Below are 27,156 nucleotides of genomic sequence, written 5' to 3'. Positions count from 1 at the left end.
TATCAAGCTATCCAGGCATTAAAACTAGTCACAAATGTCTTTAAAATTTTTTTTCCTGCAGTTTGTTTGAATTAGATGAAAATAGAGTCCAAATACTACTACTACTATTTTTTGCTGTGTTGCCCAGGCTGGAGTGCAGTGGCAGGATCTCAGCTCACTGCAACCTCCACCTCCTGGGTTCAAGTGATTCTCTTGCCTCAGCCTCCCTAGTAGCTAGGATTACAGGCGCACATCACCATGCCTGGCTAATTTTTGTAATTTTTGTAGAGATAGAGTTTTGCCAGGCTGGTCTCGAACTCCTGACCTCAGGTGATCCACCTGTCTCGGCCTCCCAAAGTGCTAGGATTACAGGTGTGAGCCACTGTGCCTGGCTGAGTCCAAATACTTCTATTGGATGATATGTTTCTTAAATCTCTTAGTTTGTTGTATTTTCTCTGTCTTCCTCTCTCTTTGCAAATTATTGGATATTTTTATTATTAAACTAGGTTTGCCTATAGACTTTCCCACAGACTTGATTTTGCTGATTCCATCCTTATGGTGTCATTTAACATTTTTTCTCTGTCCCTGGTATTTTCTATGATTGAAAGTTCAAAATGAGTGGTTCTTATCCAGGGACAATCGATTTGTTCCTCTAGGGACCATGTCTGGAGACATTTTTGGTTTTCACAACTGAGGGGTCGATAAGGGTGCTGCAGGTATCTGTTTAGTGGGCAGAGGCCAGAGATGCCTCTCAGCTTCCTATGATGCACAGAACAGCCCCAACAACAAAGAATAATCTGGCTCAAAATGTCAGTAAAGTTGAGATTGAGACAGTATGGCCTAGGTCTGTTAATTCATTTAAGATTGATGGTGATACTCTGTCATTCCTACTTCATACACTATTTAGAATACTTCTGTAAAGAGAAACTTGTGCTTATGTAGTACTTGGTTATTCAGTGGTAGAGTTTAAAAAGGCACAGAACAAATGCCCACGTTTCTCTTCAGTTAAAGGTTTTAAAAAATGAGTTCGTTTATAAGCATCCCTCCTGTGATGTACAGTTGATCTTCCTCCTTTGGTTCTTTTGTTCTTCCCTCTGTACTTGTATATTATTAAAACTCATGATTTAAACATATTTGAGTTTTAACTCCTTGTAGTTAATTACCTTTATTGGTGCTCAAATTGCCTGTTAAGGAGACTTTTCAAATTGATTTCTTGAGTTTTTTTGACCCTCACAGTCTTTGGTAATTTTCTTGTCTAATGTGGCAAGATTTTTCCAGGTCCAGATCTGGAAACATTTCTTCAAGAAGCTCAGGGCCATTTTAGTGGGAGATGGTGTTTCAAGACTACAGTCGGTCAGGACCCTGTGACAAAATTGATTTTTAATTTTATCAAACTTTCTATTCATTCTTTTGACCAAGATAAGAGTGGAGGCCTGTTTTTCATTTGAAGGCACTTCTTCAGATGGTACAATTTTAATGATAAAACTGTGTCAGCAGCATATAGGATGATGTAGATCCTTTTATTTTTTGGAGTAATGATTTCATTTTATGGTTGGATTATGTTGGGTAGTTCAAAATATGCAAAATCCAATACCGATTCCTGAGAAGAATAGGCAGGTACTTCTGTGAACCAGTTGAAGTGGTGTTTCAGTATAGCAGTACGTAAACATAACTTACAACTTTCATGGCTCACTGGCCTTACCATTATGATTTTTGATGGATGTTTTTGAGTGTTTATAATTTACATTTCAAGTTTTGCACATAAAATGAGACTTAAAGATTGTAATATATCACCATTTCAAATTTGCGTAATTCAAACATGCAAAAATTGTGTCTAGTATTCAGGCTAGAAGTGACCTTAATTGATTAAAGTGTATGTTGAAGAGAGACTGAAACACAATTGTCCAGTGTACTAGGCTGGAAGCGTTCTGTAGTCAAGTGAGTTTGGAAAAATACTGCAAATGTCTCCAAAAGGAATCACATTGTGTATTTGCCTATTAAAAGCTCTGAAAAAAACTTAATGGTAAAGAAATATGTTTAACCCAGTATTTATTTTTTTAATATAACCTAATTAACTTATGAAATATCTGATGTTCTAAAAAGAATATACTTTGGGAAATGCTTTTCCTGCTTAAACTCACTCTTGTAGTATTAACTAACCACATTTTACAAGAAATGTTACTTGCTGAGAAATGTGTTTAAACTCAGTGCAACCTGGCACAGACCCAGTTCTTTCTAGATTGTTAGTTGATTATGTGACTTGCAAGTTGTGAGTTTAATGTTGCATCTCATCTTTTATAGAAAATATGAAATCTCAAGGTACCAAATCTGAAGTCTTTATGATAGGACAAAATATAAAATAAGTTTTTGTTTCTAACAATTAAGGATAAAACCTTTTATATCTAAAGATAACAGAACACCTCTTAGTATTTCATTCATGTGGTAATAAGACCCTATTGATAATTGTATCCTGCTGTTTCTGGGTCTGTATTCTCTATAGATGAAGTTGATAAAACTTGTTAAAAAAAATCGTATCTTTGACATGTTGGTTTCTTTCTAGTATCTGTAGTTAAAATTAGTAGTTAGTATCCCTTTTCTCTGTTTAGTTTAGCATGAAATTTGTCTCTTCAGAAGTTAGGATGTTCCTGGATAGTGTGATGGATAAACATTTTGTTAATTTACTTCAGATGAATTGATAAAATGCTATATGATGCTGAATCCTGACTTACACAATTGCTGAAATACGTTTCTAAATGTGCAAGATTAACAGAAATGTGTTGCAAACTATGATGGTGATGTATATTTTTAAAAGTATAGAGTGGAAAATATACTTTTTATCTTATGATTGTAATATAGCATATTCCCTGAGATCTTTCCACCCTTTATTCTTTTAGTTTATTAGTATGTTGTAAGAAGTATGTTAACTTAAGCAAAATCGGTTTAGTTTTTAATTGAGTTTCTGATAACAACTTAGGATTTAACATAGAACTCTCTGGATGGCATTTGTATTTCCTTTTCAGCTTTATTTAGTGTTTAGGAGTGGTGGAAAAGTTCATAGTGCTTCCCTACACATTTGTATACATACATTATGAAATGATCACCAAAATCAAGCTAATTAACATACCCATCACCTCAGATTAGCACCATTTTATGGGTCACATTTACTTTAAAGAGTTGATCACCAAAATTTCATTTTTGATAATCAACTTAGAAAAATTTGGTTCATATTCACAGCAGATTCTGCAATAGCTATCACAATTGTTGATGCACTCTCCTCAAATATTGTAGAGATAACAAGTCTTAAACTTTGTAATTTTTTTTTTTTAGTGTTTCTTAACCCCACTCCCTCACTTCCCCACCCCCACTTCCAGTATCCCTTTGCAAAAAGAAGTACACTGGTATTTAAGTACTGTACTTGTTTGTTCTTACATTGCTATAAAGAAGTACCTGAGACTGGATTATTTATACAGAAAAGAGGTTTAATTGGCTTACAGTTCTGCAGGCTGTACAGGAAGCATGGCAGCTTCTGCTTCTGAGGAGGCTTCAGGAAACCTCCAATCATGGCGGAGGGCAAAGTGGGAGCAGATGTCTCACCTGGCAGGAACAAGAGCAAGTGAGAGCAAAGGGGCGGTTCCACATGCTTTTTAACAACCACATCTCATGAGAACTGTTATGAGAACAGTTACCACGGGATGATGCTAAACCATTCCTGAAGGATCCACCCTCATGATCCGGTCACTTCCCAACAGGCCCCACCTCCAACAATGGAGATTTACAGTTTGACTAGAGATTCGCTGGGGACACAGATCCAAACCATATCAAATACGTTGTATAAGTATACTCCACTTGTTTGAGGATTTTGATCTTTTTACAGATGCTATTAATTTTTGGGTGTTTATGTGTTCTGAACACAGTGAAAAAAACCAGGATGTTATTTTGTTGATTTCTTTAAACTTTTTAGGCCCTTACTTATATATTCTTACTGAATATATAAGTAAGGAAGTGATTGAAGTTTTGTGATCATCTTATAGGGTGAAAAATGGAGCCAGCTTCAGAAGTACAGTGGTTGAGTCCATGTTATTTTTATAGTTTAAATAAATCATTTATTTGTGATAAAACAATTCTCATTTATTTGAACCGTCACTAAAGTGTGGGCTATTTTTTGAGAAATAGCTCTCTGATTTGGATCATAGATAAGGTGCCCCAGGAAACTTAGGAACCCTTTTATTTTAGAACAAAGGACTCTTAATATTTTTTCCTGCATTACAGGCGTAAACAGATACCCTCCTTAAGCACACTAAGATATGTAGTTACTTTAGTCCCAGGGAACAGCAGGTGTGTGCCAATACATTTCATTTCATTAATGGCCTCTAGTGTCTTCACTTTAGTTGTTGTCAGTGATAGTACTGAAAGCCATTCAGCATGTTCCCTGTATTGTTGACAGCTGGAGGCACATGATACTAATGTACTGACTATTGTACAAAATAGGGTTCCTTGAATTACTAGCTCTGTTTGGAAATTGTCAGCTCTGTGTTATTAAATACCTAATGTTCAATTAGTGGTAGTGGTTGTTCTTTAAGGATTGAATGTGGTTTGTTATTTTTGAAGTTTTATGATCTATTCATTTGTGTTCAGTTCTAAAGAATTTTTGAGACATTTTCTAAATTTCTTAACTCTGACATTTTCTAAATTTCTTAAATGTATTGCATTTCATTTATGTCCTCCATATGACATTTGATGGTGACATATTTTCTAGGAAAAAAGTACTAATTTGTTTTAATGAAGACTCAGGGGCTGTAAAGAACAGGGATTTCAGGGGCCTTACTTAAAAGACATTTTATGGTTGAATATACTTTATTTTCTGTTGAGACAGAACAAATGGGATATGAGTAAGTATAATTAGGGAAATCTCTTTCCCACCAGTTTGTATAATACAGTATTACTTTTACCTGTTAAAGGCATTTGAGAAGAAAAGAACTATGGAGTTAATGGTTATGTGAATCTTTAAGTATGTTTATTGGCCTGGAACGTGTGTGAGAGAGTGTTTGTATTGGAGATAGGCTTTAAATACAAGAGAGGTTTATTAAAAAATGTTCAGATTGAGTGTTATCAAAGGTAGTAAGACATGAAAGTGCTTATTTTTCAGATCAATGACAATTACTAATTAGTAAAAATCATTGAGTCACAAAGAATTAGATGGTATTCATTTTCAAACAACGTAAAGCTGGCATATATTTTAATAAAATATGTACCTTTAATAAGTGCACATAATGTAATAGATTAAAACTAATTTTGTTTGGGAAATAATATAAAAAGCGAGTTCAGAAGCTTTGTATTTTTTGCCGTAACATAGCTATTACTTACTAGTATTGTTTCTTATGCATTAATACATTTTTAAAGAGTAAAGTGTTAATGTATTAGAGCCTAATGCTTTTTGTGTCAGTCATTCCCAATATGCAGAAGAAATCAGAATTCAGTGAGAATCTGAGAATATGTTTCCCATGCCATCTCAGGGTGTAACTCCACCAGGGACTGCTCCGACTGTCACTTCAATGAGCAGCATCAACAACAACACAGTTGCCACACCTGCCAGTTATTACACGATGGATGACCCCAGGGGACTCTGTGTGTTGAAACAGGAGAAGCAGAAGGTTTGTTATAGGGAGCTAACAGACTTAGGAGTCTACTAGTGTTAAAGATTAAGGTAATGTAGATATCTAGCAGATAAGAGGTATTGTGAGTGTGTTATATGAAGTAGATAGAATTGAACTATGCTTAAAATTACAATAAAACTACAAAGCACTTAAAAACCATGCACACAAACTATTCTGTTCTAAAAAAACTTCTGAACTTACTCAAATCTCGATAGTGAGCAGGACAATATAAATGTAAACATTATGAAGTTGGTGTAATTTTTTTCTTTGAGATTTGGGGAGCATATTCTTTTTTTCTTTTTGAGATGGAGCCTTGCTCTGTCACCCAGGCCGGAGTGTATGGCACAATTTTGACTCCCTGCAACCTCTGTCTTCCTGGTTCAAGCGATTCTCCCATCTCAGCTTCCTGAGTAGCTGGGATTACAGGTATTTGCCACCGTGCCTGGCTAATTTTTTTTTTTTTTTTTTTGTAAAGATGGGGTTTTACCATGTTGGCCAGGCTGGCCTCAAACTCCTGACCTTAGGTGATCCATCTGCCTTGGCCTCCCAAATTGTGGGATTACAGGCGTGAGCCACCACACACAGCCAGCCCCACAGTTTTAACAGATTGTTTATACCTCGATTTGGTTTTGCAGTTGATATACATACTAAGGCTTTAAAACAATTATCTAAATGTTTAATACTTTTTTGTTTTTGTGATTGGGAATGATTTACTTTTGGGAATCATTATCCCAGAGAAATAGTAAATTGGTTGTTAAGACTAGGGAAAAAAATTTTCAGGTAGCCTTGTTCTTGTTATTTACATCCTGTCTCTTAATTCATAGGTTAAGACCTTAATTCTGCCTCTGACAGTTTATGACAGTACTCTTGACTTTAGCCTCTTAACTTCCTTTATGTCCATTTTCATCCATCACTCCTGTTATAAGAATGTAGCCTCACATTTATGTCCTTTATCTCCTTTGTTCTTCCCAAGGTTTCTTTGCAAACTTTTCCTTACATTTCCAATTCCTAGTTTCCTCTTTTTCTGTTTAACCCTCAGTAGAAATACTTGGAATATTAGAACCGAAATTGTGATGGTTAAGAAAAAATACAGAAATATGGTCGTACATCTCTTAAGGATGTATATTGAGAAATGTGTTAGGTGATTAGTTGTGTGAACATCATTGAATATACTTACACAAATCTATATATGGTATAGCCTGTTGCTCCTAGGCTACAGACTTGTATAGCATGTGGCTATACTACAATAGTAAGTATTCTTGTAGCTAAACAGTGTACACCAAGCTTGTTCAGCCTGCAGCCTGCTGCCTGCACGTGGCCCAGGATGGCTTGGAATCCAGCCCAACACAAATTCGTAAACTGTCTTAAAATACTACGAGTTTTTTTTTTAAAAAAGCAGCTCATTAGCTGTTGTTAGTGCTAGTGTGTTTTGTGTGTGGCTCAAGACAATTCTTCCAGTGAGGCCCAGGGAAGCCAGAAGATTGGACGCCCATGACTACACACAGAAAAGGTGCAGCATAAGAGATAAAAACTGGTATGCCTGTGTAGGGCACTTACTGTGAGTAGATTTTGTAGAACTGGAAGTTGTTCTGGGTGGGTCAGCAAATGAGTGGTGAGTGAATGGGAAGACCTAGGACATTACACTGTAGATTTTATAAGTGCTGTACACTTAGGCTGTGTTTATTAAAATTGTTTTCTTTAATTTTAGCTTTCTGTAACTACGTCATAAACTCTAAAATTAAAATTTTGACATAATTTAAAGCACAAGCACAGTGTATACATATATAAAAATATCTTTTTTATGTCCTTATTAGCTTTTTTCTTTTTTTTAAATTAGATTATTTTCCAAAACTTTTTTTGTTAAAACCAAGACACAAGCACACATATTAGCCTAGGTGTTAACAGGGGCGGATTCATCAGTGTCACTGTCTTCCATGTCTACATCCTGTCTCACTAGAAAGTCTTCAGGGGCAGTTATGCGCATGGAGCTGCCACCTCCTATAACAGCGCCTTCTGGCATACCTTCTGAAGGACCTATTAGAGTCTGACTTAGAGTTAACTTTTTGTTTTCATAAGTAGAAGGAGTATACTCTAAAATGAATAATAAAAAGCATAGTGCAGTAAATACATAAACCTGTAACATAGTTGTTTATTACCAAATATTCTGTATTGTACAAAAATCGTATGTTTACGATTTATGTCTGGAGTACAGTATGTATATTTACGCCGGCATTACCACAAACATGTGAATAATGTGTTGTGCTGTGACCTCACTAGGTAATAGGAATTTTTCAGTGCCATTATAATTGTGTGGGAACACTATCATATGTATGGATCATTGTTGACCAAAACGTTGTTACACGGTGCGTGACTGGACGACTCATAGATGGAGGGTTACTGGAGATAGGCTAAATAATGTAGTGGAAAATGGACAAGATTGGTGTATTGTTTTATTTTAGTTGATACACACCTTGACTTTCCAGCTTATTCTAAATTGCAATGTTAAATATAATGTTACTAGTCATCAATTAATTAAGAGTCACAGTATGTTGAATCCCTCTAGTTTGCTTGTTTCATGGTTCTCAGAGCAGCCAGTCTTCTCTTTCTGGACCAGTTTGAAGCAACTCTCAAGAAACAAGCTGTTTTATTGGCGCCAAACCTCACTAATGGAGGTCCTGAATGGAAGCATATACTTAAAGTCACACCTGCTTAGTTTTTTTCATCAGGCTCTTCAGATTGTCACTCCATGATGACACAAAGCCCACCCTCCCATCACACTCCACCCCCTTTTAAATCCCCAACAAGGGTTCATATGCTATTATACTTTAAGTATATGTAAATAAATTAGATTTTCTTGCACATGTTATGTATGTTGACTGGTTTGTAAGGGGCCTAGGTAGTACATGATATAACTTGCTGGGCACACTTTTGAAGTATGTTTCGGCTTCACAATATTCTTTGCATTCTAGTCTCTTTATGCTCCACAAGTTGGTTATTATTTCTTCTCCTTTTTGTTACGAAAATAGTATAACATTATTAAGAGAAATTCAATGAAAAAGAAAAGTTTAATTGTATTTAATTAGATAAATTTTATTTCCAAGTCTATTAGAATTTGAAAAATCTAAATCTAATTCCAGTCTAGTTATCTTTTTATAGAGTATGTTCTTATGGACATGTTATTTAAAATTCGAAAGAATGGAAAGCTGCCCATCAAATGCTTAACAAAAGTGAAATGTTTAACTTTGGCAAGGCATAGAATAGAATATTTGATGACATGCCATTTAAAATGATTAAAAATGTGCATATAAATGAACAAGCAAATATGTATGCCAGTTTTATAAAATGTATGTCAAAAAATAATAGAAAGTAATGTAAATAATAGTTTTGTTGATTTAATGAGAGTATGAGAAATGACTTTTTCCCTTCCCCTTATAATTTTATGCAGTTTAAAGAATTTAAAAATAAAAATCCAGTTGTCAGGAGCTTGATGATTCCTCGTTTTAGTTTTTTTCTTTTTGCTGTTGACCCCTTGTATATCTTTTTCCCCCAAAAGACAGGATCTCACTCTGGGTTGGAGTGCAGTGGCACGATTTCGTCTCATTGCAGCCTGTACCTCCTGGGCCCAAGTGATCGATCCTCCCACCTCAGCCTTATGAGTAGCCAAGATTACAGGTGCACACCACCATGCCTGGCTAATTTTTAAAATTGTTATTTGTAGAGACAGGGTCTCCCTCTGTTGCCCAGGCTGTTCTTGAACTCCTGGGCTCATACAGCTGTCCATCTTGGCCTCCCACAGTGTTTGGATTACAGGAATGTGACATGGTGCCCTGCTTCATCCTCTTAAGTTTTTTGTCAATTTTCTGGTATGGGTATGTGACTTTTTTCCAATTCTTGACCAAAACCTACAAGTTCTTCAGTTGCTATATTGGTACCTATTGCCACCTCCTTTACAGAGGAAAAGGCAGTGTGCCACCTGATCATTATCAAAAGTTGGATTTGTGCTAGGATAGAATTTGACCACACTGAAAACCATTTTGAAATGAGTTCTCACTATTAAGGAAAAGAATAGGAAAAGATATTGGCAGAGTAAAATGTATCTGAAACAGTGTTTTAATAATAGAGGAGCAAGAGAAAGACTCAGAGAAAGAATTGAAGTAGGCTTCTTTAAAACCTTTCTTAACGGGTAAGCCTGAAGAAAAATGGAAGAATCTGCCAACAGGTCAAATACATACTGTTGTTCATTAGAGCTTCATTATAATTTATTTATTTATTTTATTATTATTATTTTTTTTAGCAACAGAGTCTCACTCTGTTGCTTAGGCTAGAGTGCAGTGGTGTGATCTTGGCTCACTGCAACCTCCGCCTCCCGGGTTCAAGCGATTCTCCTGCCTCAGTTTCCTGAGTAGCTGGGATGACAGGCACGCGCTACCATGCTCAGCTAATTTTTGTATTTCTAGTAGAAACATGGCTTCTTCTTGTTGGTCAGGCTGGTCTCAAAGTCCTGACATGAGGTGATTTGTCCACGTTGGCCTCCCAAAGTGCTGGGATTACAGGAATGAGCTATCGCACCTGTTGAACCTCATTATACATTTTCATTTTAAAATAGATTAATTTTTACATGGATTTAGGCATACTAATTAACATCCCCTTCATAAGAAAAGTTTTGCCCTTTGAACAAGCAATCGGTTAATACTTAATATAAATTTGTCACCTGGGATGGTGTGGTAGGTGTACAGCCTCTGATAAATCTTACAAAATGAGTATTGTGGAATGCCATAAAGTTGATTTTGTAAATGTCTTTGTTAGCAGTTTATAGCTGAATAAAGCAGTTTTTTATCTACAATTATGTTAAAGCAAGAAAATATTTAATTAAAATGAAAACTCATTACAGTAATACTGCTGTGATGTGTGGTGACATAAATGCTGTCAGAGTGAAGGATGAGGGGGTACTTTAGACCACATGCTGAAAAATACTTAGGTACTGTCATAGATGTTTATCTCCAGGCCTTCAACGCTAGCTTCAAATGGTTCAGTGTTGGTGAGAATTAAGATTTGGGGGCTCATAGTCTTGAAAACATGCTAAGTGCTACTGTGATGTTGAATCACGTGAATTATAGCAAACTGCATTACCAAAGATGTGAAATTAATCTGTTAGCTTTCTTTGCATGTTTTTTCTTAGTTTCTGATTTTATTGGAATGATTACGATAATATCCCCCTACCCCACAGAACCTCATTTGAATTGCAGAACCAGAGCATGGAAAATGACCTTCTTATTTGGATTTTGTTGACGTCAGTCATTCAGCATACTGTCGTTGAATAACTACCCTTTACCAAAGTGCTGAGTTTAGGGGTAAATACAAAGAGAGATGGCTCTTGCTCTCCCAGCCTTTGAAGTATTATAGGAAAGAACTTCAACAGTAATTATTAAGATACATAGTAAAGTGCTATGGTAGAGGTACGTGCCAGGGATTGTGGGAATGGAGGGAGTGGGCTTCTTATTTAGACTGATCTGACTGCTGACATGTACTGATTTAGGTCTTTTAAAGAGTATTTCAGAAACAAAGATGTAGAATTTATGTTTTTATTTGTTTAAAACCTGTAAGATTTGGTTAGTTAAAAAATTCCCAATATCTTTGTAATACAGAATGACATGGAACCTAGCAAAGCTGTTCCACTGAATGCGTCTAAACAAGATGGACCTATGCCAAAACCACACAGTGTTTCACTTAATGATACTGAAACAAGGAAACTAATGGAAGAATGTAAAAGACTTCAGGGAGAATTGATGAAGCTATCAGAAGAAAATCGACACTTGAGAGTAAGTTCTGTTGGTTGAAAATAAGTTGACTGAAATCTGAAGGTATTGGACATGTGAGTGTTATTAGGCCATTTTAGCAATTAGTTTTTAAATGTATCCTTGGTCAGTTCTTTCTTTTCCCTAGTTTGATTATGTCCTGGCCTTTGCTCCCCACCCTACTCTTCTTTTTACCAGTCTTCCTGTGTTTTCATTGCTGCAAGTTCCTTGCCTTAGCACACATTCTAATTGTTTGTGATCTGGCCTGTGGCATTGCCATCTTCCACTGTTGTTTCTCCTGTTCTTCCCATTTTGTGCCCCAGTCATACTGAACTGCCTAGGATTGTGTTTTCCCACATCATAGCCATGAGTCACTTAGGGCTGTTGAGCATTTGAAATGAGGTTTGTTCAAATTGATCTATGCGGTGAGTGTAAAATAACTGATGTTGAAGAGTTAGTACAGAAAAAGGTAAAATCTTTTTTTATTGTNTGCTAGTGTGTTTTGTGTGTGGCTCAAGACAATTCTTCCAGTGAGGCCCAGGGAAGCCAGAAGATTGGACGCCCATGACTACACACAGAAAAGGTACGGCATAAGAGATAAAAACTGGTATGCCTGTGTAGGGCACTTACTGTGAGTAGATTTTGTAGAACTGGAAGTTGTTCTGGGTGGGTCAGCAAATGAGTGGTGAGTGAATGGGAAGACCTAGGACATTACACTGTAGATTTTATAAGTGCTGTACACTTAGGCTGTGTTTATTAAAATTGTTTTCTTTAATTTTAGCTTTCTGTAACTACGTCATAAACTCTAAAATTAAAATTTTGACATAATTTAAAGCACAAGCACAGTGTATACATATATAAAAATATCTTTTTTATGTCCTTATTAGCTTTTTTCTTTTTTTTAAATTAGATTATTTTCCAAAACTTTTTTTGTTAAAACCAAGACACAAGCACACATATTAGCCTAGGTGTTAACAGGGGCGGATTCATCAGTGTCACTGTCTTCCATGTCTACATCCTGTCTCACTAGAAAGTCTTCAGGGGCAGTTATGCGCATGGAGCTGCCACCTCCTATAACAGCGCCTTCTGGCATACCTTCTGAAGGACCTATTAGAGTCTGACTTAGAGTTAACTTTTTGTTTTCATAAGTAGAAGGAGTATACTCTCAAATGAATAATAAAAAGCATAGTGCAGTAAATACATAAACCTGTAACATAGTTGTTTATTACCAAATATTCTGTATTGTACAAAAATCGTATGTTTACGATTTATGTCTGGAGTACAGTATGTATATTTACGCCGGCATTACCACAAACATGTGAATAATGTGTTGTGCTGTGACCTCACTAGGTAATAGGAATTTTTCAGTGCCATTATAATTGTGTGGGAACACTATCATATGTATGGATCATTGTTGACCAAAACGTTGTTACACGGTGCGTGACTGGACGACTCATAGATGGAGGGTTACTGGAGATAGGCTAAATAATGTAGTGGAAAATGGACAAGATTGGTGTATTGTTTTATTTTAGTTGATACACACCTTGACTTTCCAGCTTATTCTAAATTGCAATGTTAAATATAATGTTACTAGTCATCAATTAATTAAGAGTCACAGTATGTTGAATCCCTCTAGTTTGCTTGTTTCATGGTTCTCAGAGCAGCCAGTCTTCTCTTTCTGGACCAGTTTGAAGCAACTCTCAAGAAACAAGCTGTTTTATTGGCGCCAAACCTCACTAATGGAGGTCCTGAATGGAAGCATATACTTAAAGTCACACCTGCTTAGTTTTTTTCATCAGGCTCTTCAGATTGTCACTCCATGATGACACAAAGCCCACCCTCCCATCACACTCCACCCCCTTTTAAATCCCCAACAAGGGTTCATATGCTATTATACTTTAAGTATATGTAAATAAATTAGATTTTCTTGCACATGTTATGTATGTTGACTGGTTTGTAAGGGGCCTAGGTAGTACATGATATAACTTGCTGGGCACACTTTTGAAGTATGTTTCGGCTTCACAATATTCTTTGCATTCTAGTCTCTTTATGCTCCACAAGTTGGTTATTATTTCTTCTCCTTTTTGTTACGAAAATAGTATAACATTATTAAGAGAAATTCAATGAAAAAGAAAAGTTTAATTGTATTTAATTAGATAAATTTTATTTCCAAGTCTATTAGAATTTGAAAAATCTAAATCTAATTCCAGTCTAGTTATCTTTTTATAGAGTATGTTCTTATGGACATGTTATTTAAAATTCGAAAGAATGGAAAGCTGCCCATCAAATGCTTAACAAAAGTGAAATGTTTAACTTTGGCAAGGCATAGAATAGAATATTTGATGACATGCCATTTAAAATGATTAAAAATGTGCATATAAATGAACAAGCAAATATGTATGCCAGTTTTATAAAATGTATGTCAAAAAATAATAGAAAGTAATGTAAATAATAGTTTTGTTGATTTAATGAGAGTATGAGAAATGACTTTTTCCCTTCCCCTTATAATTTTATGCAGTTTAAAGAATTTAAAAATAAAAATCCAGTTGTCAGGAGCTTGATGATTCCTCGTTTTAGTTTTTTTCTTTTTGCTGTTGACCCCTTGTATATCTTTTTCCCCCAAAAGACAGGATCTCACTCTGGGTTGGAGTGCAGTGGCACGATTTCGTCTCATTGCAGCCTGTACCTCCTGGGCCCAAGTGATCGATCCTCCCACCTCAGCCTTATGAGTAGCCAAGATTACAGGTGCACACCACCATGCCTGGCTAATTTTTAAAATTGTTATTTGTAGAGACAGGGTCTCCCTCTGTTGCCCAGGCTGTTCTTGAACTCCTGGGCTCATACAGCTGTCCATCTTGGCCTCCCACAGTGTTTGGATTACAGGAATGTGACATGGTGCCCTGCTTCATCCTCTTAAGTTTTTTGTCAATTTTCTGGTATGGGTATGTGACTTTTTTCCAATTCTTGACCAAAACCTACAAGTTCTTCAGTTGCTATATTGGTACCTATTGCCACCTCCTTTACAGAGGAAAAGGCAGTGTGCCACCTGATCATTATCAAAAGTTGGATTTGTGCTAGGATAGAATTTGACCACACTGAAAACCATTTTGAAATGAGTTCTCACTATTAAGGAAAAGAATAGGAAAAGATATTGGCAGAGTAAAATGTATCTGAAACAGTGTTTTAATAATAGAGGAGCAAGAGAAAGACTCAGAGAAAGAATTGAAGTAGGCTTCTTTAAAACCTTTCTTAACGGGTAAGCCTGAAGAAAAATGGAAGAATCTGCCAACAGGTCAAATACATACTGTTGTTCATTAGAGCTTCATTATAATTTATTTATTTATTTTATTATTATTATTTTTTTTAGCAACAGAGTCTCACTCTGTTGCTTAGGCTAGAGTGCAGTGGTGTGATCTTGGCTCACTGCAACCTCCGCCTCCCGGGTTCAAGCGATTCTCCTGCCTCAGTTTCCTGAGTAGCTGGGATGACAGGCACGCGCTACCATGCTCAGCTAATTTTTGTATTTCTAGTAGAAACATGGCTTCTTCTTGTTGGTCAGGCTGGTCTCAAAGTCCTGACATGAGGTGATTTGTCCACGTTGGCCTCCCAAAGTGCTGGGATTACAGGAATGAGCTATCGCACCTGTTGAACCTCATTATACATTTTCATTTTAAAATAGATTAATTTTTACATGGATTTAGGCATACTAATTAACATCCCCTTCATAAGAAAAGTTTTGCCCTTTGAACAAACAATCGGTTAATACTTAATATAAATTTGTCACCTGGGATGGTGTGGTAGGTGTACAGCCTCTGATAAATCTTACAAAATGAGTATTGTGGAATGCCATAAAGTTGATTTTGTAAATGTCTTTGTTAGCAGTTTATAGCTGAATAAAGCAGTTTTTTATCTACAATTATGTTAAAGCAAGAAAATATTTAATTAAAATGAAAACTCATTACAGTAATACTGCTGTGATGTGTGGTGACATAAATGCTGTCAGAGTGAAGGATGAGGGGGTACTTTAGACCACATGCTGAAAAATACTTAGGTACTGTCATAGATGTTTATCTCCAGGCCTTCAACGCTAGCTTCAAATGGTTCAGTGTTGGTGAGAATTAAGATTTGGGGGCTCATAGTCTTGAAAACATGCTAAGTGCTACTGTGATGTTGAATCACGTGAATTATAGCAAACTGCATTACCAAAGATGTGAAATTAATCTGTTAGCTTTCTTTGCATGTTTTTTCTTAGTTTCTGATTTTATTGGAATGATTACGATAATATCCCCCTACCCCACAGAACCTCATTTGAATTGCAGAACCAGAGCATGGAAAATGACCTTCTTATTTGGATTTTGTTGACGTCAGTCATTCAGCATACTGTCGTTGAATAACTACCCTTTACCAAAGTGCTGAGTTTAGGGGTAAATACAAAGAGAGATGGCTCTTGCTCTCCCAGCCTTTGAAGTATTATAGGAAAGAACTTCAACAGTAATTATTAAGATACATAGTAAAGTGCTATGGTAGAGGTACGTGCCAGGGATTGTGGGAATGGAGGGAGTGGGCTTCTTATTTAGACTGATCTGACTGCTGACATGTACTGATTTAGGTCTTTTAAAGAGTATTTCAGAAACAAAGATGTAGAATTTATGTTTTTATTTGTTTAAAACCTGTAAGATTTGGTTAGTTAAAAAATTCCCAATATCTTTGTAATACAGAATGACATGGAACCTAGCAAAGCTGTTCCACTGAATGCGTCTAAACAAGATGGACCTATGCCAAAACCACACAGTGTTTCACTTAATGATACTGAAACAAGGAAACTAATGGAAGAATGTAAAAGACTTCAGGGAGAATTGATGAAGCTATCAGAAGAAAATCGACACTTGAGAGTAAGTTCTGTTGGTTGAAAATAAGTTGACTGAAATCTGAAGGTATTGGACATGTGAGTGTTATTAGGCCATTTTAGCAATTAGTTTTTAAATGTATCCTTGGTCAGTTCTTTCTTTTCCCTAGTTTGATTATGTCCTGGCCTTTGCTCCCCACCCTACTCTTCTTTTTACCAGTCTTCCTGTGTTTTCATTGCTGCAAGTTCCTTGCCTTAGCACACATTCTAATTGTTTGTGATCTGGCCTGTGGCATTGCCATCTTCCACTGTTGTTTCTCCTGTTCTTCCCATTTTGTGCCCCAGTCATACTGAACTGCCTAGGATTGTGTTTTCCCACATCATAGCCATGAGTCACTTAGGGCTGTTGAGCATTTGAAATGAGGTTTGTTCAAATTGATCTATGCGGTGAGTGTAAAATAACTGATGTTGAAGAGTTAGTACAGAAAAAGGTAAAATCTTTTTTTATTGTTATATTTTGAAATAGTAGTTTGGGTATATTGGGTTGAATAAAATATAAAATTAATTTTACCCATTTCTTTTTGCTTTTAAATGTACTTTTGGGAAGATTTAACATTACATATGCAGCTCACATTTGAAGCTCACATTATGTTTGCATGGGGCAGCATTGGGCTAGAGTATGTTGGAGAAGAAGCTGTTTAATACTCCTCTTTTGCTTTAGTGTAAACTCTGCACAGTGACTGGAATGGCCCTGGAACCCTGTCCCTCCCGACACAGGACATACACACATTGATGTTTTGCTACTAAGTTGTTGTCATCTTTTCAGTATAGCCTTTGGTGGGACCCTCTCTCAAAAAGAAAAAAAAAAAATCGATTTGGCCTGTCTGCTTTGCGTCTCCACTATGCCAATTTCATTCATTTCTTACTTGTTAGAGGCCTTTCTCCCTCTCGTGGGCAGTAATTTCCTTGGGGGCAAGGGCTGTGTTTCATTTATATCTGCATTCATAGTACATGCATGTAGCAGTCATTCATATATTTGATTGAATAAATGGATGGTGAAGGAGGACTGATTTGAGTATGTCTGAACTTTATGAATAATTTGTCTTTGACAAGTAATTACTTGTTTCAAGACCTGAAAACCTATACTTTGCTCTTTAGGCTTTGTTTGAAGCTCTTTGCAGCAAAGTAGATGATAGAAAAATATATGTAACTAAAATAAATGATAGAAGTTATTTGATTATTCTTTTTGGTAGGTGTATATAGGAACTACACTCTAATTAAAGTCACTGCGTTTTAAGTTGATCTGTGAACATCTCTGCTAAAATGCTTTTTAAAGTGAATATTTATGTCTCTTCATATTTAATATTTCATAGTACTCCCTCAAGGGTTACCCCTCTGCTTCCAAGCACCTGTCTGGATAGTAGAAAGAATATCTTTATTTCATACCCACACACCATGGATCTTTCAAAGGATTTTGTTAGCTACTTTTACTTTATCTGCCATGACTTCCACAGTTCTGTTCTTTGATAAAGATGTGCTCATTAGGGTGCTCAATAGATTTCTTTCAGAAGCCACTGTTTACCTCTGCCAGGGAGGGGAGAAGTGGAAACAATAGGAATGACACAGGTGGGGCAGGGCTGAAAAATAGGAAGAGTGAACAGGAAGTAGGTGGGAGAGAATTTATTCTTGGCCTCTACTTTTTATATGCTGATGTTCTGTTTGAGATTTTGAGAGATGATTGTGCTGTTGGAAAAATAAGACATAAAAACCTTTTGAGCGGTGGCCCATGCCTGTAATCCTATCACTTTGGGAGGCTGAGTAGATCACCTAAGGTCAGGCGTTTGAGACCAGCCTGGCCAACGTGGTGAAACCCCGTCTCTACTAAAAATATAAAAATTAGCCGGGCATGCTGGTGGGCACCTATAATCCCAGCTACTGGGGAGGCCGAGGCAGGAGAATCACTTGAACTCAGGAGGTGGAGGTTGCACGTGAGCCAAGATCACACCATTGCTCTCCAGCCTGGGTGATAAGAGTGAAACTTCGTCGCAAACACACACACACACACTCTTCGAAGACCCACTGGCTTCAATAATTTATTTTAAACTCTTTAGTATTTTATTCGTAGACCCATCATAATTTTTTCCAGGTTAGGTTTTTTGCTTTTGCCTTTTCACTGTTCTTTTTTATTCCTCTAGTTCTGTTTTTTTTTTTTTTTTTNTTTGTCTTTATCAGCAGCATGAAAAGCCCTGTGGTTCGTAATTCATACTGCATGTGAATCACCCAGTGAGCTTTAAAAAATTACCGTTTACCAGGCCCTCCTCAGACCTAGTGAATCAGAATCACAGGAGTATTAAAAGTTCTGCAGATGTTTGTGAAGGGTAGCTGAAACTGAGAATTACTGCTGTTTTTACACAGTACTAATTAGCATGAGACCCAAAAAACCCAACTCCAGAAAATCCAGTAATGCAAATAAAACTGTGACATTAGGTGCACTCTTTTAGTTAGTGTTTATTTATAAGCACAATGAGGGAATCGTGGGAGAACATTTTGCCTTGCACTGAAAAAAGTAAAAATCAGTCCTGCCATTCATCAGGTTGGAGAACAGACACAGATAAAGCCAGCTGCATAGTTAACAGGTATTAGTATTTTTCCCAAGGTTCACACTGCACACAGTGTCATAACAACTTGCTGCCTGAAGTGACTTCTGCTTTCTACTGAGAAACCTTGTCCTCTAAAGACAGTGCTGTGTGAAGCCATATCAGTAAGAAAGAAGCAGCCCATTCTTGCCTGGAGGATCTAGGTCATTTTGACACAGAGAAACACCGTTAGTTTCCAGTCCAGGTGCAGAGCTTCAGATAAGGGGTTCCTATATATATTTCTCATCTAAATTTTTAGTTTCTGAAGAAATAGTATTCTTTGTCTGCTTTGCAATCCGGACCTGGTGCTACTGCTTTACACACAGCTGTTTGCTTTGCTTTGAGCATATGAAAACACTGTTACTTAAATTTCATGCTAAGCTGTTTCCTTTCCCCAAATTCTGGGATACCCGTATCTCCGCTTTTGGCAAGAATATCCCCTTGTGCCTCTGCTGTTCTGGTTCCTCAGTTGCAGTAGGCCAGTAAACACAACTGGCAAACTACAGGTTTGGTAGTTTTGACTGATTGGGCTGGGACAGATGCAACTGTGGGCCACCTTGGAAGGAAGTGTACAGAACTCTTCTTTAATGGTGTTTTTAGTGGGATTTTAAAAAATATAAATATAACTAGATCTGACTTTTGTATTTTAGGAATACATTTCTCAGCTCCAGTTTAAAAAAATCAGTGTTATTGAGGTATAATTTATATCCCATGGAGACACCCATTGTGAGTGTACAATTCACTGATGTATAGAATTTTGCAACCATCACTATAGTTCAGTTTTAAAATGTGTCCATCAGTCCCAGAAACTTTCCTTTTGTGGTTAGCAGTTAATCCCTGTTTCCGTCCCTCACCATGGGCAACCACTAATCTACTTTCCATCCCTGTAGATTTTTAGCTTCAGTAATCTTGTTAGTATGCTTGTTTTTAAAAACCTCTTGTGTGTGTGTGTTTTTTTTTTTTCTAGGATGAAGGTTTAAGGCTCAGAAAGGTAGCACATTCGGATAAACCTGGATCAACCTCAGCTGCATCCTTCAGAGATAATGTCACCAGTCCTCTTCCATCACTTCTTGTTGTAATTGCAGCCATTTTCATTGGATTCTTTCTAGGGAAATTCATCTTGTAGAGTGAAGCATGCAGAGTGCTATTTCTTTTTTTTTCTCTTGACCAGAAAAAGATTTGTTTACCTACCATTTCATTGGTAGTATGGCCCGCGGTGACCATTTTTTTGTGTGTACAGCGTCATATAGGCTTTGCCTTTAATGATCTCTTACGGTTAGAAAACACAATAAAAACAAACTGTTCGGCTACTGGACAAATTGTATATTATCAGATCATCACTAGCAGATGTCAGTTGCACATTCAGTCCTTTATGAAATTCATAAATAAAGAATTGTTCTTTCTTTGTGGTTTTAATAAGAGTTCAAGAATTGTTCAGAGTCTTGTAAATGTTATTTTAATAATCCCTTTAAATTTTATCTGTTGCTGTTACCTCTTGAAATATGATTTATTTAGATTGCTAATCCCACTCATTCAGGAAATGCCAAGAGGTATTCCGTGGGGAAATGGTGCCTCTTACAGTGTAAATTTTTTCCTCCTTTACCTTTGCTAATATCATGGCAGAATTTTTCTTATCCCTTGTGAGGCAGTTGTTGACTGAGTTTTTCATCCTTACAATCCTGTCCCATGGTATTTAACATAAAAAAATAATAAAACTGTTAACAGATTCTTGCTTGATAGCTTGTTTGTGTCTGTCGTGTTATTAGAGGGGAGTCCACTATATATGGTTACTTGACATTATGATGCAAAGGTTTTGCTTCATTGAAACCCTCTCAGATATTACAGTATTTTTAATCGAAAGTCCTAATTCTGTTAAGGAAAGGAGTTGATTAAATTTCAAGGTATTACTAGTATTTTGGGAGATTACAGTTAGTTTGTTTTCAAGATAATAGAAAATAAGGTCCATGAAAATAGAAGTTATGTGATTTCAGTGAGTTGAGGTGTTCAGCGTAATCTGATTTGCCCCATTCATAACAAGTTCTGAGAGTATGTTCTCAAGGAAGATTTAACTCTCCTTGGTTTTAAAGTACTTTTTAACCAGTCTAATAAGTCTTATTTGTAACATTTCATAATAATAATTAAAAGGTGTTTTTTCCCCACCCAGTTTGGCACTCAAAATAATGTTCACGATGGAAGTTTGGTAATACTGAGCAAGCCTATGGAATTTTCTTTATGAAAAATGATTTTATCCTTTGTAAATGTTAACCATGTGAAACACATTTTCAGTGTAAGTATGCGTTACAGGGTCTGATACTTTCCTGCACTTAGTCTTATGTCTTCATTTTATTGATACTAGATAGAAAATTTTGGAATCATAAAATAGATTCAGATTTTAGCTGCATACAGTCTAGTACAGGTAAATTTTTATTCTTAAACATAGGTGCTGGTTATTTTTTAAAGAGTTGCACTCTACCTGAAAAGGAAATTGGATTTTAGAACTGGATGTGGTGCAGTGAAGTATTTTAGGCCCAGGTCTGTGTACACATTTTATAGAAGAGTGAAGTCTTCTGAAATATTTTGGTTGCCTTTTCATTTCAACTGTATTTTGAATTTGTCAGATCACATATATTGTATTACTGTGCTCTGAGGTATCGTTTTTAAAACCTCTTGCCTGTGTGCAAAAGTTGCTAAAAAGAAACACAAGTAACGCCTCTCTATTACTAGCATGCAGTGCTTCAGGGAGTATTTCCACTGCTGTTTGCTTTAGTGTCTGTAAAAATCCCCTGTCCCCTTTTCTGGTAACTGGAAAAGCATGCTAAAAATCGTCTTATATTTTCACCCCGTAAATGCAGAACCAGTAATTCCTTGGCTTAAAGCTGTTACATAATCAACATTATTGGTGATAAGTGTCAAGCTTGGTATCTATCATAGCTATCTTTTTTTAAAAGAAATTAAGTTCTTGAAAATTTAGCCAAATCCCGTTTTATGGGAATGCTCCTTAGAATTCATTTTGTTCAGCCCCTTTGTTTTATAGTTGAGAAATCTGAGGCCTTACGAAGGTTAAGAGAACTTTCCCTGTGCCTCACAGGTAGAGGCAGAGCTGGAACTAGAAATCTGGCCCGTGGACTCTAACTCAGTGTCTTTTCTGGTAACTAGGAAAAAATTGTCATAATTTGAGAGACGGCTGAATTAATGAATATAAGATGCTGTTTATAATAAGCATATGTGAAGTTTCCTATCGTTAAGACTACTGGCTTACTGTTGAATACAGTTTGGTTATAGTGTTTAGGCTAGACATGCCTCCCACATTGTTAAAATAAACATTACAAAATACAATGTATTTTTAGGTAGGCATTTTATAAAATGCATTATGCCATGGTTGGTTTTGAGATAGATTGTAGTCTGGGTAGCATCTGTATGTGGGCTTAACTGTTCTGCATATCAGGAGATGCTCTGATTGTATAGGTGAGACTCTGTTTCTGTTATTTTTAATCGCTTTATGAAATGTGATCAGATTATTTTATTACCAACATTTACAGTTTGAAAGTCCAACTGTATTTATTGACTGATAATATAGAGATTAAATTGTCTTCATTCCTTACATGTTTAGAAGTTTTTGCTTTGTCTACTTGCTTACTTGTATATGTAAGCATGAGGGAAATACAGCCGTTGCTAATACTGAAAATACAATCAAGTAACTAAGGCCTTACTTCAGTTCATATGTGACTTTGAATGCACTAGCTTCCTTCATTCTGTAACTAATGTACCATAACTTTCTCCATTCTTGTATTTATGAAAAATTAAGAAACTATGTTCTGAGTGTGTGGTATGTTCCCTTAAAAAAAAAAAAAAAAAGACACTTGGAAGAAAAATGTATGAAATTCCAGAAATTCTGATCAAAGAAAAATTCTCTCCTTTTTAAGAGTCTTGCTCTGTTGCCCAGGCTGGGTGCAGTGGTGTGATCTTGCATCACTGCAGCCTCTGCCTGCTGGGTTCAAGCGATTTTCATGCCTCAGCCTCCTGAGTAGCTGGGATTACAGGCGTGGGCCACCAAGCCTGGCTAATTTTTGTATTTTTAGTAGAGACAGGGTTTTATATTGGCCAGGCTGGTCTCAAACACCTGAATTCGTCTGCCTCAGCCTTCCAAAGTGTTGGGATTACAGGCGTAAGCTACCGTGCCCAGCCAAGAAAAATAATATTCTCAAATATTTAGCTCAGATGTTCACCTAAAGCTGTTATCATTTGGAATGGGAATTAGTTTTGAACTGTAATCTTTCAAATTGTACCACTTTGAAAACAAGTTTTAACAGTAAGGTAAGAAAAATAGTTCCTAAGGGTGTATTCCCCAATTGTGATCTGCCACTTTAGATACATTCAAATAATAGTTTTCCTTAGAGCTTTGCACATTCCCATTCACTGAGATTTTAAAAATTTCACCCTTGTTAGAGGGAAGGATCAATGCTTACCATTTGGAAAAACAAAAGCAGAAGATAGATAAATGGTCTTTGTTTTCTAGCTTTCAAGGGGAATTAAACTATTTGTGAATAAATGTTTAATATGAAGTGCCATTTTCACAATACAAATACAGTTTCAGCTGATTGTGATGGTTTGTGCATTTATACCGTGTTAAGTATTAATAGCTAGTCACTGACTGGGACTTAAGTTCTGAAGGTAGGTAGATAGTCTCTTGCTCAGTGAGACAGTTATTTTTTTAGTAGGAAGTGAGAGCAGCCGATTTTTTATTCTACATTTTGTAGCCCAGTTTTGGTAGAGGCCATGCTTCTGGGGAGTTCTTTGCGGAAGCAGTGGCATCTTGGGAATGAATACCGAGCCATCCCTGGGTTGGTGCAAATAATTATAAATGTACATCACTAAGGAAAAAGAAACTTTGTCTTCCCCTTCCTACACTTCTGATTGTAGAAATAGTGTGTGCACTTCGGGCAATTTTTGGAAAATAAATTATTAAAAAAATGCCAAAATGTGTCTTTAAGCAGCATCAATTGCTGGGAACATTTCATTCATTTCCCTATAATGTTAATATTCTTTAAGCATCATCACTACAAGTTGTATCCTATTTTTTTCCATTTAATTTATCTGGTTTATTGAAAACCAAGTATAAATATGACTGCAAAAACATTTTGCTTTGTATTCACTTTCTTAAGGTTGTGGATGTGTTATAACGTAACACTTGATTGGCCTGGCCTCCTGATAATTCCATTCTAGTTGTGCATACCCTACTATTGCCATGTGTCTTGTTTTAAAACTCAATTTCATTTCTTCCAGTTCTATGTATAACACCCATCTTGAAAGAAGGTATATAGGAAGTTACTGAGATAACTTTTGTAGCAGTGACACTCAACTATGTCAGTACATTAACTCATGAGCCTACGAACATAAAAAATAACTGTTGCCTGAATAGCACCCCCAGAGATAACTAATTGGTCTGGGGTGGAGACCTGGCTGGTAGTTTTTTTTTTCAAGCTCCAATCATTGGCCAGACAATTGCTTTACATAGGCTCTTAAATGCCAAAGGCAGATAGGAAGTAGATTTAATTAAGACTTTATTCCAACAATACAGGGAAGCTTTAGAATACTTATTTTTCTTTAAATTGCAGGAGTCACTGTTAGGTATTGCTTAATGTAAAGCTATGCTTGTTAGGATTGCTGGAATACCACTAAAGATTTTTGACTTGTGAATAAATGAGCTGTCAGCGCAAAAAGGCGATTTAAAAAATATGGACTTCAGGTATTTATTGCCATTTTGCTGACACCCAGAATAACCACCTACCTAAGAAATTTATTTTGTCTATCATGTATTTCTCAAAGCAAAAGGTGGTTTTCAAGTATAATGTTTTCAACATGGTTTTACTCTGCCAGGTCTTAGTTTTATGTAAGCTCATTTTGTCATCACCGATAACTTGTAAAATAGATACTTATCTCCATCGCATGGAACAGGGGAGACAAGTTAGACAGGTTCAGTTTGCTCAAGTCTACACAGCTGTAAGTGACAGAGAAAGTGGGATCTTGATGATCTGATCCTAGAGCCCGTGCTCCTAACCATTGTAATCTACCATATGAAGAAAATGGCTTGTGCCCTGATCCAAGTCAAATGGTAACTCCTCACAAACAGTAAGTATGGCAATTTTGTGATGCTTTTGATTCCACTTTACAGCGAGTACTGTTATTTATTTTTGAAAAGTATTTAAAACTCTTGGTCTAAATTTTTGAAGACTTCTTTCATCCTTTATCTCCCAAAGAATTGAGAAGAAATAAACTGCCCATTAACGATCTCAGTCTGTGAACAAAATTAACATGAACATTTCTAAAATGTATTACTGTAAAATATATGGAAATGGCTTATGTAACCTTCAAGACTGGAGAACAGAATGTGGCCTTTTCTAATGGTCTTTAAGATTTAATGATTAAACCAAGTGTTTTATTTTTTATAATTTGTGGTCTAAATTCTTGATACTGTTTATAATTCTATAAAGAACAAAAATTGTTATGTAATATAGGCACTTAAGAAATGTGAGGAAAAATGGAGATTTTTTTTCGTGTGTGTGAGTTACATGTAAGTTATAAAAAAAAAAAAGTGGAGGGTTGAAATGGTAAATAATTGTAATCTTTGCTATTTTTGAGCAACAATTCCTAACCTTAGTACATTTCTTGTTTCAAGAAGTAGTTTGTTAGGAATTACAGTTGTGGGGAGCAAACTTTTTGTGCTGTTTTAATCTAAAATGTACTTAATTGTATACAATAAGTAGATAAATATAAGGGTATCAAGCTACTTTGACTTAAGGATACATTTTACTTGAAAACTTAAATGTAAACTTTTTAGAATCGAAAGAAAGTTTTGCACAGTATTTCTTTGGGTGCTTTTGTGTACTTTGCCATTGAGCAAATTTTATGAAGTTACTGGGAAATTAAGATTTTCTTTTAAAAGTTAAATGATCATGTTTAATCAAATAAGTAAATTCTCATTTCTACAAGGGATACCTGCTCTTGTACATTGGGACCCCCCATAGAATTCCTCAGCTGGAGGAGTTTCCCTATGTATGTTTTAAGAAATTATGGAGATTGTACGTTCTGCAATGAAGGAAATGCCTTAAGAGTCTTAATTTTGAATGGGACCAAGTTTTTTCTAAGCTAGGTGGTGAGTAGAATGGGAATTTCAGGGAGAGGAGTATATTGGCATATGCACTTAAAGGTTCATGATGTGAATTTTAAGATGCTAGAAATTTGTGTTTATTGTTTTAATGTGTTCATTGTAAGTAACATTTGCATCACAAGATCATGAGGGGAGAAAACAGCTAAAATAGTATTTGCATTCAGTAGTTAACAAGCCTGTCACATCTATGCATTTGGTTGAGGAAATAGTGGAAATATTTCCAACAAATGTTTACTTAAATATGTAAACAGTTATTTCCATCCAATACTTTGATGTCTAACTCCAAGACAGTACATTGCAGATACCAATAGTAAATGAGGTTTTACATTTGCATGGTAAATGTAAATGTACCCATACCACGGTAGTATGATAAGGCGAGAATAGCATAGTATGATAAGGTGAGAATAGTGTTTCATTTTTTCTTTGCTTTAATTTTTTTTCTTATGAAGTTTCCCCAGCTTTGACACATTATTTTTCCATATTTGCTTTAGAGCATAGACATGATTGAAACCACCTGTATGCCCTTCCCTGACGACATTTCCCACAGTCAAACCACTAACCTGAAATTTGTCATTCTTGGTAGTGTTTCAGTGTTTTGCTACATGTGTATGTATGTAATTATATCATCAGGTTTATAGTGTATTTTGCATGTTTTAAAATGCCACATAACTGTGTTTCTTAGAATATTATTTGTCTAGCTTTACCCTCCCCTAAAATTTTTTACATCCCCAAACAACTTCCACCTAATTCCCTTGGGGTCTGTCATGCGTTTCATGAACTAATATGTTGTTTTCTCCTATGAGTAGCAGCTTGGACCCACGGTAGTGACTTCCTGTTGATGCGAGGGCTGGAATTGAAATTATGACACCAGTCTCTAACAAAGACTACTGAAGCCTATTGATGATTCCAGCAATGCTGCCATTGCCTAATGTCAGCACAGGGTCTGTTGATCGGTCTGGCACAGATGTAGTTGGTATCCCACCGAACATTTCAGCTCTTTGCTTTCCTGAATCATGGTGGTTTGTTCTAGGACTCAGACATCAAGTCTGGTCAGAAGAGAGTTGTTCTGACAAATGTT

General features: G+C 36.2%; 1 protein-coding gene across 3 annotated transcripts in view; it reads left to right on the top strand.

Moving 5' to 3' along the window:
- VAPA (VAMP associated protein A) overlaps window positions 1-22,511 on the top strand; it is a 51,040-nt gene extending 28,529 nt beyond the window's left edge. Inside the window, exons 5-7 of one of the 3 annotated variants that reach the window (XR_001820528.2) lie at window positions 5,493-5,630; window positions 11,279-11,897; window positions 16,766-17,275. Coding sequence is in view for 2 of the 3 variants with exons in the window: in XM_017514168.2 (XP_017369657.1) it covers window positions 5,493-5,630; window positions 11,279-11,452; window positions 19,878-20,036 (471 nt within the window). In the remaining variant the exon portion in view is untranslated. Of the gene's footprint in view, window positions 1-5,492; window positions 5,631-11,278; window positions 11,898-16,765; window positions 17,276-19,877 lie in introns of those variants that run through there. The other 2 variants (XM_017514168.2, XM_017514169.2) reach the window with 2 other exon arrangements.
- Window positions 22,512-27,156: the final 4,645 nt, after the last annotated feature.

The sequence above is a fragment of the Cebus imitator genome, unplaced genomic scaffold (assembly GCF_001604975.1).
Source record: "Cebus imitator isolate Cc_AM_T3 unplaced genomic scaffold, Cebus_imitator-1.0 Scaffold518, whole genome shotgun sequence".
Lineage (NCBI taxonomy): Eukaryota > Metazoa > Chordata > Mammalia > Primates > Cebidae > Cebus > Cebus imitator.
This window is presented reverse-complemented; position numbering and strand designations above follow the sequence as displayed.